General features: G+C 40.0%; 1 protein-coding gene across 1 annotated transcript; it reads right to left on the bottom strand.

Annotated features, from left to right (window-relative positions):
* Nucleotides 1-513: 513 nt before the first annotated feature.
* Nucleotides 514-2,616, bottom strand: LOC138352134 (uncharacterized). The gene is made up of 2 exons (XM_069304395.1): nucleotides 2,238-2,616; nucleotides 514-800 (listed from the first exon to the last, which is right to left on the bottom strand). The coding sequence occupies exons 1-2, from the start codon at nucleotides 2,614-2,616 to the stop codon at nucleotides 514-516; spliced, it is 666 nt and encodes a 221-aa protein (XP_069160496.1).
* Nucleotides 2,617-14,352: the final 11,736 nt, after the last annotated feature.

Genomic DNA, 14,352 nt, shown 5'->3' with positions numbered 1-14,352 from the left:
ACCTATTGATACTAAACTGTGCACAGGTTTAATATTCAAATACTTGGTAAGACGGATACGGTCGTTGCTGTGATGTTGAGAGGCTGTGTTGCTGGTTGTTGACACATAATTTGGGTGTCTGGGGAATCAGCTTCTGGAGCTCTCTACAGTGTGTTTTGTTTGTTGTTGTAGTGTGAAGAGAGTGTGAGTGAAGCCCCTCCCTTCCGTGTACTGTTGGTTCCACTTCTGAACTTAAATTTACATTAACAAGGGGGTCAAGCTATATTATGGTGTTAGTAATTATATTCAGTCTTATTGAGTACCTTTTTGTTAAAATTAGATACAAGACTGTTGTATAAACAGTAATATATTTTGTAAATATACATGGCATCTCTGACGTCATGGGATCACCCATTTTCTATCATGAAGGGAATACTGAAAGGGGAGACTATGTTATTATCTGTGTGTCGGATTCCGACATAATTCCGGGAGGGAAGAACACGGGTCAAAGTCCCGGTAAGGACTGCAATCACTTTATTCTTCTCCTTCAGAATTATAGTGCCGCTTAAATTTAAGTTTACATTGTTGTGCTGCAGTCCTTTGGGAACGTATATCCCGTAATGGCGTATAGGGTTGTGGAAGTCGTTGAACATCTTCTTTCCTTGGCAGTTCTAAAGGAACTAATTTCTCTAAAGTTTTGAGAGTAGTGTTGCCTCTGCATTTTACTTTCACTATTCTCAAGATGCCCTGGCTGTCCAGATGAACAGAGACTATTTGACCCCTAGGCCACTCTGAGCGTGGTCCATCACTATCCACGAGAACTGTGTCACCAGGGTTCAAGTTAATTCTGTTATATGGGTTGTTTGCCCCGTAATGATACTCTCTCAGAGCTGTAAGGTATTCTCGAGTCCATACGTCATTCCACCGACTTATCACCCCTGATAGATGTTTGAAACGTTTGCTTACTATGTGGTGACGAGGGAGCAATATTGAATTTTTTGCTTTCAGATCTATGTCAGCATGCTGTAAGCGGCCTCCGCATCTTATTAAATTATAATTGTCAGTGTCTAACCAGAGACCCAGATCATGTTGTAGCTTCTTAGGAACATTGTCAAATTCTGTCCCGAATGTGTTTGTCTGAGCTCTTTTGACCCAATACCTTAGGGCACTAGGTAATTTATGCTTGATTCCTATTTTCTTTAGAAAATCAAACACTACTTGGGTGACACCTATAAGTTTGATCAGTTCAGAGTACCGAGTAGGATCAATTACCAAAGTCCGAGGTAGTTCTGGGTTCTCAGTGGGAACAGTGACATTGGTCACAATGAATTGTGGCTTTTGTTCAGGCCACTGGTCGCTGATTAGCCATTGAGGTCCATTGAACCACATCTCTGCCTTTGTTAATTGCCATAAAGTCAGGCCTCGGGAGAGATAGTCAGCTGGATTCTCTTTAGTGGGTACATATCTTAGTTTATACCCTGCTGACAACTCTCGTATTTCCTTAACGCGGTTACTCACGTAAGGATTCTTACTGTTATTGTTTTTAACCCACTGTAGCACTGCCTCATTATCTGACCATACTACTGTTTCTTTAAAGTGGATGTGGCTTAAGGCCTTGATCAGATAATGAGCCAATCTTACACCTAGCAGTAAGGCTGTTAATTCCAGTTGTGGCAGTGATCTTTTCTTTAAAGGTGCCACTCTGGCCTTTCATATGAGCAAATTGGCTTGCCCATTTGAGACCAGGTAAGCTACTGAGCCATAAGCCTTTCCTGAGGCATCACAAAATACATGTAGCTTAATTGGTTCTTTTTCATTTACTACTGTGTTCCGAGGGAACTTGACAGACTCTAGGATACTTAAATCTTTCACTAACCCTTGCCATTTTTCTTGTAGGGCAGGTGTTAGAATATCATCCCAGCTTATCTTTTGTTGCCAACATTCCTGCATTATCAACTTCCTATTAATTAATATTGGACTTAATAGTCCTAATGGGTCGAAGGGTTTGCTGACTTGTGATAGCAATTTTCTCATTGTTAAGTTAGTGGCATCTGGCTCCACTGACTTCATTGTCAGCTGATCGGTTGTCGTGTTCCATTTGACACCTAGTACCTTTGTCATCTCGGGTACTTGGTAGTCGGGAAATTCAGTTGCGATCAGTTGATTTAATTTGTCATTGTTAGAGACCCAAGATTGGAGAGGTATATTGGCTCTCATTAATTCTCGATTGGCCTCATGGTACATGTCCAACAGTTTACTCTCACTGTTGGTTGTTTCTTGAAAATTATTCACATACAGGTTTTTACTAATTTCCATCTTGTTCGGGCTATTGGACTTCTTCAAGTGCGTATCTAAGGTAGCTTGGAGCAGAAATGGTGATGAGGTGGCGCCGAACAATACGGACGCAAACCGGTAAGTGATTAATTCACTGTTCGGATTGTTAGGATCCTTGATCCATAGGAACATTGTGTAGTTCCGGTCTTCTTCTTGAAGACCTACCCTAAGGAAAGCCTTGCTGATGTCGGCCGTATATGCATAAATCCCAATACGGAACTTTAACAGCACGTCATGAAGCCTTTGTGTCAGGCTAGGGCCAGTTTGAAGGCAATCATTTAACGAAACACTACTCTGCCTCATCTTAGCACTGCAATTAAATATTATCTGTAGTGGGGTAATAGCAGAATTCTTCTGTACAGGGTGGTGTGGCAGGTAGTGTCCTTCCTTTGGGTTATCATTTGTAACAACTTCGATAAATTTGTCATCGAGCTGCTTCTGTATTATTTCATGGTACAACTTCAAGTTCTCAGGTTGTCTTTGTAAGCGCAACACCTGTGATCTTAATTGGTTTTGTGCCATAAAATGGTTGGCAGGTAGCTGAGGGTGATTCAGCTTCCATGGTAACCTGACCCAGTATTGTTTATCTCTGTAGATAACTGAGTCCAGGTATTGTTTGTAAGTCCAGTCATCATCTGGGCTAGGTAGTTCAGGGACAATGCCAAGAGTTGCCAGGTCCCATAACTTATGTACAGGGGGATCAAGCTCATCCTCGGACATGTCTCTGATTTGCAGTGGAGACTGGTCTCCTAGTCATGCAACCATTACTGGATTGGCATGTTGGTGGTCTACAGGTGTGGGTTGTTTTAGCCGTAATACTGGGCCTGTTAGTAAATAGCCACCTGCAGATGGTAACACGTTCATACCATGGTGATCTTCCTTTCCTTTGATAAACTTATGGTAGACATCTGATCCCATAAAGATTCCAATATTGGAAAGGTTGTCCAATGTAATTTTATGAGCCAAATGAACTCCCTTTTCTTCCAGGAATTTGGCTGTTGTTCCTAGACCATATACATACAGGTCTGTTGGGAATCTATCTATGACCAGTGCTTGTACCTTTCGTACATAACCTCCTAATTGTACTTTGGGTTGTACTGCCCTAAAGACTCGGGCTCCTGAGTCAGTCAGGAATCCTGCTATGTTTATTCGTGTCTCCTTTACTGGTGTAAGTTTCAGTGCATCTACCAACTCCTTTGACATAAAGGTCAGTTGGGACCCTTGATCAAATAATCCCCGTTCGGTGGCTTTGAACTTTCCTTTTCTAATGATCAATCGTGCAGTAGGTAGAGCTGATTTATGATCAGACCTTGTTGAGAAGACACTTATGTCAGGTAACACAGTACAAAGCTGTACTGAAGTGGTAGTTCCTCCTCCTGTGGTTTGGCAGACCTTGTTCTTGAATCCCCACAAAGTGCTGTATGGAGTTGACCCTTATGGCACCCATTGCAGGTGCGTATTTTAGTTGTACAGGTGTCGGGATTATGTGCCCTTATACACTTGGTACATCTATTTAACTCCTTGAGTCGTTTTATGCGTGTAGCACGATCGGGGTAAAGTTTGCAATAGTATATGGAATGTGGTTGTCCACAGAACACACATGGTCTCCAGACGTTAACAGGATCTTAAGGAGTCACCGATTTGGGTGACGCGTTAACTGTAGGTTTGGAGGGACCAACTGTGTATGAGCCCACACTGCCTTGTGTCCACTTTATGGAGGGGGAAGTTGATTTAGCTTTGTTTGGAGTGCTGTTTGTACTCTGTTGTTTACTATTAGTAGTAGACGAAGGTTTAGATGTTGCTTTTCCATCTGGGTTAACTCTTTGTCGTTCTATAATGGTGTGTAACCCTTCTGTAATCTCCATTACCGTTAATGATGACTTACTGTATATTACAAACAGCTTATCCAGTATGTCATTGGGTAATTTGCGTGTCATATGGACTTGGATTATCCAGTCTGACTCATCCAAGTTCATTTTATTTTTAAGTGCCTTGAGCAAGGACTCAAGCTCCAATCTAAAGGCTTGGAGTGAGACCAAGTATTAGTATTATTTGGAGGTTTAATATCTAACAGCTTCTGGGTTAGAATTCTGATGGTCCTTTCTGGTTTGGCGTAATTATCTTTCAGGAGCTGTACGGCATTGTCATAATCGTCATCTGTGTGATTCAGATTACAGACCACCTGAAACGCTTCATCCTTCAAGACACTCTGTAAATATGTAAACTTTGTCGTCTTTGGTACATTGGCATTAGAATCCTCAGAATCAACAAATTTGCTCCAGAAATTGTCCCAACTCTCATCCTCTGTACCAGAAAAAGTTGGGAGACTGAGTGATGGCAATTAGCCATCTGGTGCTGTCTGGTTCTGGGAAGTTGTGGCTGCAATATTTGTATTGGCCTTATGTGCGTATATTATATAATCAAAGTGTTGTAACCTTGCAAACATTGCATCCTCATAATCAGAGTTTTCTTGTATTACATCGTTCATTGTATCTTCATCAATACTGGTAAGATTAAGTACATATTGATATTTTATCATTTGCTGCAACACATGGTGATATTTGTTCTGTGCAAGCTTAAGACAGTTTTCCAGTGGCGCATAATTAACTGGAGTTTGTTTACTCAGGTCTTCACATTTGTTAATCTGCCGTGTTAAGTGACCCTTCATGCCAGTGAGGGATACTTTTACATTTTTGACAGTAGATATCTTGGAAGTACTTGCTAGTCATGTAGGACTAGTGCCAGGACTATTTCTGGCACTTGAATTAGTAGAGCAACTAGTTTGCGCACTAGAGCTACTTATCATTTAAAAAATATATACACTATATAATCATACACTCTATAATTTGAGTGGTAAGCCTGCATCAATGCTGGTATTCCTCAAGTTAGCCCATCATTATCACTCTTGGTTGGTACAGAGACACAGGTTAACACTCAAAGGTGAAATTATTATAGTTATAGTAATATGTTGACAACACAACTCGGGTTGTCATGAATACTGCATAAAAATATGTACTTGCTAGGTTGTAATATATGTTCAACTCTAGACAAGTGTAAAATTCTTACCCTTACACCAGGTTAGCACAATAAATCAGACTAGGTTGCTGTACAACACCAGCCTAAAATGTCCTACCCTTGTGCAAGAATTAGTTGTAAATAATATGGCATGCAGTAATTGTTACAGTAATGGTGCAATATTAATGTAATGTTTATATAAACTTAAAATTACAAACATTTATAAGTAACTTATAAGTGAAGTAGCCTCTTATCAACCTCTTGTTGTGAAAAAAGCACAATTGTTCCTTTGGTACAGGCCTCAGAACAATTATAGTGCATGTTGTAAGTTCTGTTTACTATGAGATTGAAAAGTTAGGCTAGAAAAATGCAAAAATATAGCAGTGTCTTCCTGCTATAATTAATGTGTAGGTAATATTGCGCTAATGTTATGTATATCAGATCTAGGATCCAGTTCGAAGGACCAAACAGTGTGGGGAAAAACTCCAGGCAGCTGTTCTCCTTTTTAAATTGACTTTAATAGGATAAAGTTTATCTTATTTATTTTCTTAGTAAGTAAGAAATTAATTGAGTGGACTGTATGTACTTGATTAAACTGCCTGAAATTATCTCACACAGTTGGGGGGACAATTTGTAGCTTACACCACTTGAGATGGCTCATTCTTAAACCACAAATTGTTTACCTTATTAATATAATTATATCATACCATATATGGTGGTCTAATCTACTAGTAATAATTACTAATTATGAATACTAATACTACTATAACTAAAGAGGGCTTAGCTGCTTCTGTTGAAGGGGCCTGCTAAGGCTGTGTAATTGTAGCATCAATATGGGTGTGGCCCTGTGCCTCCTTGTGCCACATAATGGCGGCTGTGGACAGCTAATGGCAATGCTAAGTACATTAATGGCAGCTAAGTACATTATGTGTAAGGCTCAACTTCTTGCTATTCCAAATCACAATTTACCTGTTTGGGATACAAGGAATTAATAACAGTTCCCTAAATATATAATTACAGGTATGGCATGAAATAGGTGGGTGTTAAATGGGGTACACGTACTTTTGTGGGGGTGTTATTGATACATCATGACCGCCTACCTATTGATACTAAACTGTGCACAGGTTTAATATTCAAATACTTGGTAAGACGGATATGGTCATTGCTGTGATGTTGAGAGGCTGTGTTGTCAGTTGTTGACACGTAATTTGGGTGTCTGGGGAATCAGCTTCTGGAGCTCTCTACAGTGTGTTTTGTTGTTGTAGTGTGAAGAGAGTGTGAGTGAAGCCCCTCCCTTCCGTGTACTGTTGGTTCCACTTCTGAACTTAAATTTACATTAACAAGGGGGTCAAGCTATATTATGGTGTTAGTAATTATATTCAGTCTTATTGAGTACCTTTTTGTTAAAATTAGATACAAGACTGTTGTATAAACAGTAATATATTTTGTAAATATACATGGCATCTCTGACGTCACGGGATCACCCATTTTCTATCATGAATCGAATACTGAAAGGGGAGACTATGTTATTATCTGTGTTTCGGATTCCGACATAATTCCGGGGGGGAAGAACACGGGTCAAAGTCCCAGTAAGGACTGCAATCACTTTATTCTTCTCCTTCAGAATTATAGTGCTGCTTTAATTTAAGTTTACATTGTTGTGCTGCAGTCCTTTGGGAACGTATGTCCCGTACTGACGTATTGGGTGCTGGAAATCATTGAACGTCTTCTTTCCTTGGCAGTTCTAAAGGAACTAATTTCTCTAAAGTTTTGAGAGCAGTGTTGTCTCGGCATTTTAATTTCACTATTCTCAAGATGCCCTGGCTGTCCGGATGAACAGAGACTATTTGACCTATAGGCCACTCTGAGCGTGGTCCATCACTATCCATGAGATCTATGTCACCAGGGTTCAAGTTAATTCTGTTATAGAGGTTGTTTGCCCCGTAATGATACTCCCTCAGAGCTGTAAGGTATTCTCGAGTCCATACTTCATTCCACCGACTTATCACCCCTGATAGATGTTTGAAACGTTTGCTTACTATGTGGTGACGAGAGAGCAATGTTGGATTCTTTGCTTTCAGATCTATGTCAGCATGCTGTAAGTGGCCTCCGCATCTTATTAAATTATAATTGTCAGTGTCTAACCAGAGACCCAGATCATGTTGTAGCTTCTTAGGAACATTGTCAAATTCTGTCCCGAATGTGTTTGTTTGAGCTCTTTTGACCCAGTACCTTAGGGCACTAGGTAATTTATGCTTGATTCCTATTTTCTTTAGAAAATTAAACACTACTTGGGTGACACCTATAAGTTTGATCAGTTCAGAGTACCGAGTAGGATCAATTACCAAAGTCCGAAGTAGTTCTGGGTTCTCAGTGGGAACAGTGACATTGGTCACAATAACTTATGGCTTTTGTTCAGGCCACTGGTCGCTGATTAGCCACTGAGGTTCATTGAACCACATCTCTGCCTTTGTTAATTGCCGTAAAGTCAGGCCTCGGGAGAGATAGCTGGATTCTCTTTAGTGGGTACATATCTTAGTTTATACCCTGCTGACAACTCTCGTATTTCCTTAACGCTGTTACTCACGAAAGGATTCTTACTGTTATTGTTTTTAACCCACTGTAGCACTGCCTCACTATCTGACCATACTACTGTTTCTTTAAAGTGGATGTGGCTTAAGGCCTTGATCAGATAATGAGCCAATCTTACACCTAGCAGTAAGGCTGTTAATTCCAGTTGTGGCAGTGATCTTTTCTTTAAAGGTGCCACTCTGGCCTTTGATGTGAGCAAATTGGCTTGCCCATTTGAGACCAGGTAAGCTACTGTGCCATAAGCCTTTCCTGAGGCATTACAAAATACATGTAGCTTAATTGGTTCTTTTTCATTTACTACTGTGTTCCGAGGGAACTTGAGAGACTCTAGGATACTTTAATCTTTCACTAACACTTGCCATTTTTCTTGTAGGGCACGTGTTAGAATATCATCCTAGCCTATCTTTTGTTGCCAACATTCCTGCATTATCAACTTTCTATTAATTAATATTGGACTTAAGTCCTAATGGGTCAAAGGGTTTGCTGACGTGTGATAGCAATTTTCTCATTGTTAAGTTAGTGGCATCTGGCTCCACGGACTTGATTGTCAGCTGATCGGTTGTTGTGTTCCATTCGACACCTAGTACCTTTGTCATCTCGGGTACCTGGTCGTCGGGAAATACAGTTGCGATCAGTTGATTTAATTTGTCATTTTTAGAGACCCAAGATTGGAGAGGCATATTGGCTCCCATTAATTCTCGATTGGCCTCATGGTATATGTCCAACAGTTTACTCTCACTGTTGGTTGTTGCTTGAAAATTACCCACATACAGGTTTTTACTAATTTCCATCTTGTTCGGGCTATTGGACTTCTTCAAGTGCGTATCCAAGATAGCTTGGAGCAGAAATGGTGATGAGGTGGCGCCGAACAATACGGACGCAAACCAGTAAGTGATTAATTCATTGTTCGGATCGTTAGGATCCTTGATCCATAGGAACATTGTGTAGTTCTGATCTTCTTCTTGAAGACCTACCCTAAGGAAAGCCTTGCTGATGTCGGCCGTATATGCATAAATCCCAATACGGAACTTTAACAGCACGTCGTAAAGCCTTTGTGTCAGGCTAGGGCCAGTTTGAAGGCAGTCATTTAACGAAACACTACTCTGCCTCGTCTTAGCACTGCAATTAAATGCTATCCTTAGTAGGGTAGTAGCAGAATTCTCCTGTACAGTGTGGTGTGGCAGGTAGTGTCCTTCCTTTGGGTTATCATTTGTAACAACTTCGATAAATTTGTCATCGAGCTGCTTCTGTATTATTTCATGGTACAACTTCAAGTTCTCAGGTTGTCTTTGTAAGCGCAACACCTGTGATCTTAATTGGTTTTGTGCCATAAAATGGTTGACAGGTAGCTGAGGGTGATTCAGCTTCCATGGTAACCAGACCCAGTATTGATTATCTCTGTAGATAACTGAGTCCAGGTATTGATTGTAAGTCCAGTCATCATCTGGGCTAGGTTGTTCAGGGACAATGCCAAGAGTTGCCAGGTCCCATAACTTATGTACTGGGGGATCAAGCTCATCCTCGGACATGTCTCTGATTTGCAGTGGAGACTGGTCTCCTAGTCATGCAACCATTACTGTGTTGGCATGTTGGTGGTCTACAGGTGCGGGTTGTTTTAGCCGTAATACTGGGCCTGTTAGTAAATAGCCACCTGCAGATGGTAACACGTTCATACCGTGGTGATCTTCCTTTCCTTTGATAAACTTATGGTAGACATCTGATCCCATAAGGATTCCAATATTGGAAAGATTGTCCAATGTAATTTTATCAGCCAAATGAACTCCCTTTTCTTCCAGGAATTTGGCTGTTGTTCCTAGACCATATACATACAGGTCTGTTGGGAATCTATCTACGACCAGTGCTTGTACCTTTCGTACATAACCTCCTAAGCGTACTTAGGGTTGTACTACCCTAAAGACTCGGGCTCCTGAGTCAGTCAGGAATCCTGCTATGTTTATTCGTGTCTCCTTTACAGGTGTAAGTTTCAGTGCATCTACCAACTCCTTTGACATAAAGGTCAGTTGGGACCCTTGATCAAATAATCCACGTTCGGTGGCTTTGAACTTTCCATTTCTAATGATCAATCGTGCAGTAGGTAGAGCTGATTTATGGTCAAACCTTGTTGAGAAGACACTTATGTCAGGTAACACAGTACAAAGCTGTACTGAAGTGGTAGTTCCCTCCTCCTCCTGTGGTTTGGCAGACCTTGTTCTTGAATCCCCACAAAGTGCTGTATGGTGTTGACCCTTATGGCACCCATTGCAGGTGCGTATTTTAGTTGTACAGGTGTCGGGATTATGTGCCCTTATACACTTGGTACATCTATTTAACTCCTTGAGTCGTTTTGTGCGTGTAGCACGATCGGGGTAAAGTTTACAATAGTATATGGAATGTGGTTGTCCACAGAACACACATGGTCTCCAGACGTTAACAGGATCTTAAGGAGTCACCAATTTGGGTGACACGTTAACTGTAGGTTTGGAGGGACCAACTGCGTATGAGCCCACACTGCCTTGTGTCCACTTTATGGAGGGAGATGTTGATTTAGCTTTGTTTGGAGTGCTGTTTGTACTCTGTTGTTTACTATTAGTAGTAGACGAAGGTTTAGATGCTGCTTTTCCATCTGGGTTAACTCTTTGTCGTTCTATGATGGTGTGTAACCCTTCTGTAATCTCCATTACTGTTAATGATGACTTACTGTATAGTACAAACAGCTTATCCAGTATGTCATTGGGTTATTTGCGTGTCATATGGACTTGGATTATCCAGTCTGACTCATCCAAGTTCACTTTATTTTTAAGTGCCTTGAGCAAGGACTCAAGCTCCAATCTAAAGGCTTGGAGTGAGACCAAGTATTAGTATCATTTGGAGGTTTAATATCTAACAGCTTCTGGGTTAGAATTCTGATGGTCCTTTCTGGTTTGGCGTAATTATCTTTCAGGAGCTGTACGGCATTGTCATAATCGTCATCTGTGTGATTCAGATTACAGACCACCTGAAACGCTTCATCCTTCAAGACACTCTGTAAATATGTAAACTTTGTCGTCTTTGGTACATTGGCATTAGAATCCACAGAATCAACAAATTTGCTCCAGAAATTGTCCCAACTCTCATCCTCTGTACCAGAAAAAGTTGGGAGACTGAGTGATGGCAATTAGCCATCTGGTGCTGTCTGGTTCTGGGAAGTTGTGGCTGCAATATTTGTATTGGCCTTATGTGCGTATATTATATCATCAAAGTGTTGTAACCTTGCAAACATTGCATCCTCATAATCAGAGTTTTCTTGTATTACATCGTTCATTGTATCTTCATCAATATTGGTAAGATTAAGTACATCTTGATATTTTATCATTTGCTGCAACACATGGTGATATTGTCCTGTGCAAGCTTAAGACAGTTTTCCAGTGCTGCATAATTAACTGGAGTTTGTTTACTCAGGTCTTCACATTTGTTAATCTGCCGTGTTAAGTGACCCTTCATGCCAGTGAGGGATACTTTTACATTTTTGACAGTAGATATCTTGGAAGTACTTGCTACTCATGTAGGACTAGTGCCAGGACTATTTCTGGCACTTGAATTAGTAGAGCAACTAGTTTGCGAACTAGAGCTACTTATCATTTAAAAAATATATACACTATATAATCATACACTCTATAATTTGAGTGGTAAGCCTGCATCAATGCTGGTATTCCTCAAGTTAGCCCATCATTATCACTCTTGGTTGGTACAGAGACACAGGTTAACACTCAAAGGTGAAATGATTATAGTTATATTAATATGTTGACAACACAACTCGGGTTGTCATGAATACTGCATAAAAATATGTACTTGCTAGGTTGTAATATATGTTCAACTCTAGACAAGTGTAAAATTCTTACCCTTACACCAGGTTAGCACAATAAATCAGACTAGGTTGCTGTACAACACCAGCCTAAAATGTCCTACCCTTGTGCAAGAATTAGTTGTAAATAATATGGCATGCAGTAATTGTTACAGTAATGGTGCAATATTAAAGTAATGTTTATATAAACTTATAATTACAAACATTTATAAGTAACTTATAAGTAAAGTAGCCTCTTATCAACCTCTTGTTGTGAAAAAAGCACAATTGTTCCTTTGGTACAGGCCTCAGAACAATTATAGTGCATGTTGTAAGTTCTGTTTACTATGAGATTGAAAAGTTAGGCTAGAAAAATGCAAAAATATAGCAGTGTCTTCCTGCTATAATTAATGTGTAGGTAATATTGCGCTAATGTTATGTATATCAGATCTAGGATCCAGTTCGAAGGACCAAACAGTGTGGGGACAAACTCCAGGCAGCTATTCTCTTTTTTAAATTGACTTTAATTAGATAAAGTTTATCTTATTTATTTTCTTAGTAAGTAAGAAATTAATTGAGTGGACTGTATGTACTTGATTAAACTGCCTGAAATTATCTCACACAGTTGGGGGGACAATTTGTAGCTTACACCACTTGAGATGGCTCATTCTTAAACCACAAATTGTTTACCTTATTAATATAATTATATCATACCATATATGGTGGTCTAATCTACTAGTAATAATTACTAATTATGAATACTAATACTACTATAACTAAAGAGGGCTTAGCTGCTTCTGTTGAAGGGGCCTGCTAAGGCTGTGTAATTGTAGCATCAATATGGGTGTGGCCCTGTGCCTCCTTGTGCCACGTAATGGCGGCTGTGGAGACTACAAGCTCTGGCATACAGCTAAGTACATTATGTGTAAGGCTCAACTTCTTGCTATTCCAAATCACAATTTACCTGTATGGGATACAAGGAATTAATAACAGTTCCCTAAATATATAATTACAGGTATGGCATGAAATAGGTGGGTGTTAAATGGGGTACACATACTTTTGTGGGGGTGTTATTGATACATCATGACCGCCTACCTATTGATACTAAACTGTGCACAGGTTTAATATTCAAATACTTGGTAAGACGGATACGGTCGTTGCTGTGATGTTGAGGGGCTGTGTTGTCGGTTGTTGACACATAATTTGGGTGTCTGGGGAATCAGCTTCTGGAGCTCTCTACAGTGTGTTTTGTTTGTTGTTGTAGTGTGAAGAGAGTGTGAGTGAAGCCCCTCCCTTCCGTGTACTGTTGGTTCCACTTCTGAACTTAAATTTACATTAACAAGGGGGTCAAGCTACATTTTGGTGTTAGTAATTATATTCAGTCTTATTGAGTACTTTTTTGTTAAATTTAGATACAAGACTGTTGTATAAACAGTATTATATTTTGTAAATATACTTGGCGTCATGACGTTACGGGATCACCCATTTTCTATCCTGAAGGGAATACTGAAAGGGGAGACTATGTTATTATCTGTGTGTCGGATTCCGACAGATACACTCGAACATTATCACACCCTCTATGCTCAATACTCTCGAAGATTATCAAACTCAGTAAACTTGTACATTATCACACTAACTACACTTGCACCTTACCTCACTTCCTACATTCACATATTATCACACAAGTACATTATCAAACTTGCTGCACTCACACATTATCTCACTCAGTATACTTGCACATTATCACACTCCCTACATTCACATATTATATGAATCATTTTGCTCGCACATTATATCACTCACTACTCTCACATATTATCACATTCACTAAATTTGTGCTTTCTCACACTCGCTGAACTCACACATTATTACACTCAATATGTAACAAACTAAGTTTGTTGTGGAAATAATTTGTTATAGATAAACGCATCACATTGGTCCATGGGGTTTTGGGAAGTTGCAGTCAGACGAGAGTTCCTACCTGAGTAGCCAGAAAAGGTCATATCCCCAGGGATTAAAGGGATTAACACGTTTAGAATACGATGGCCGTCTCCTTTGTTTTAATGTAACAAGTAATGAATATTTCAGCAATCACAGTAATTACAATAATAACCAATCTGGTTTAAGCAGATATGCTCCGCTACCATGATTGTAGAGTAAAAAACGAAGGTTCGTAGTCTGCTACAAAGAAACTGACGTCAATAGGGAGGGGTCTAGTTCCGGAAGCGTAGCCTCATGACCACCATGGGTCAAGGGGTCACCAGAACCCTTCATATTCATTAATTCACAAAGTACAAAACTTTTATCACTAACCAATATTGTAATTGGATGTCGCTTTTTCAAAGTGCTTAACAGAGTTACCATCAGTTTCAATAAGAATTTAACCATTTGGGTTGCTAGTAAATAACCTTAGTCTGATCAATTAACCCTGCCCTGTAATTGGCGGAGGAATACTAGGACAGCTCTCTCGGCTTGAGAGAGGAGTAGAAAAAGACAGTGTGGTTTTGAGGAGCAGCTCGGGGAGGTCAACCATTCTCACCTCCAGAGACCAGAAACACCAGCGGCTGGTCTTCTTAGATTAAGGTAAAAGTTGCTGTGAAGTTTAGTAGAGT

This window comes from Procambarus clarkii, chromosome 52 (assembly GCF_040958095.1).
Source record: "Procambarus clarkii isolate CNS0578487 chromosome 52, FALCON_Pclarkii_2.0, whole genome shotgun sequence".
Lineage (NCBI taxonomy): Eukaryota > Metazoa > Arthropoda > Malacostraca > Decapoda > Cambaridae > Procambarus > Procambarus clarkii.
This window is presented reverse-complemented; position numbering and strand designations above follow the sequence as displayed.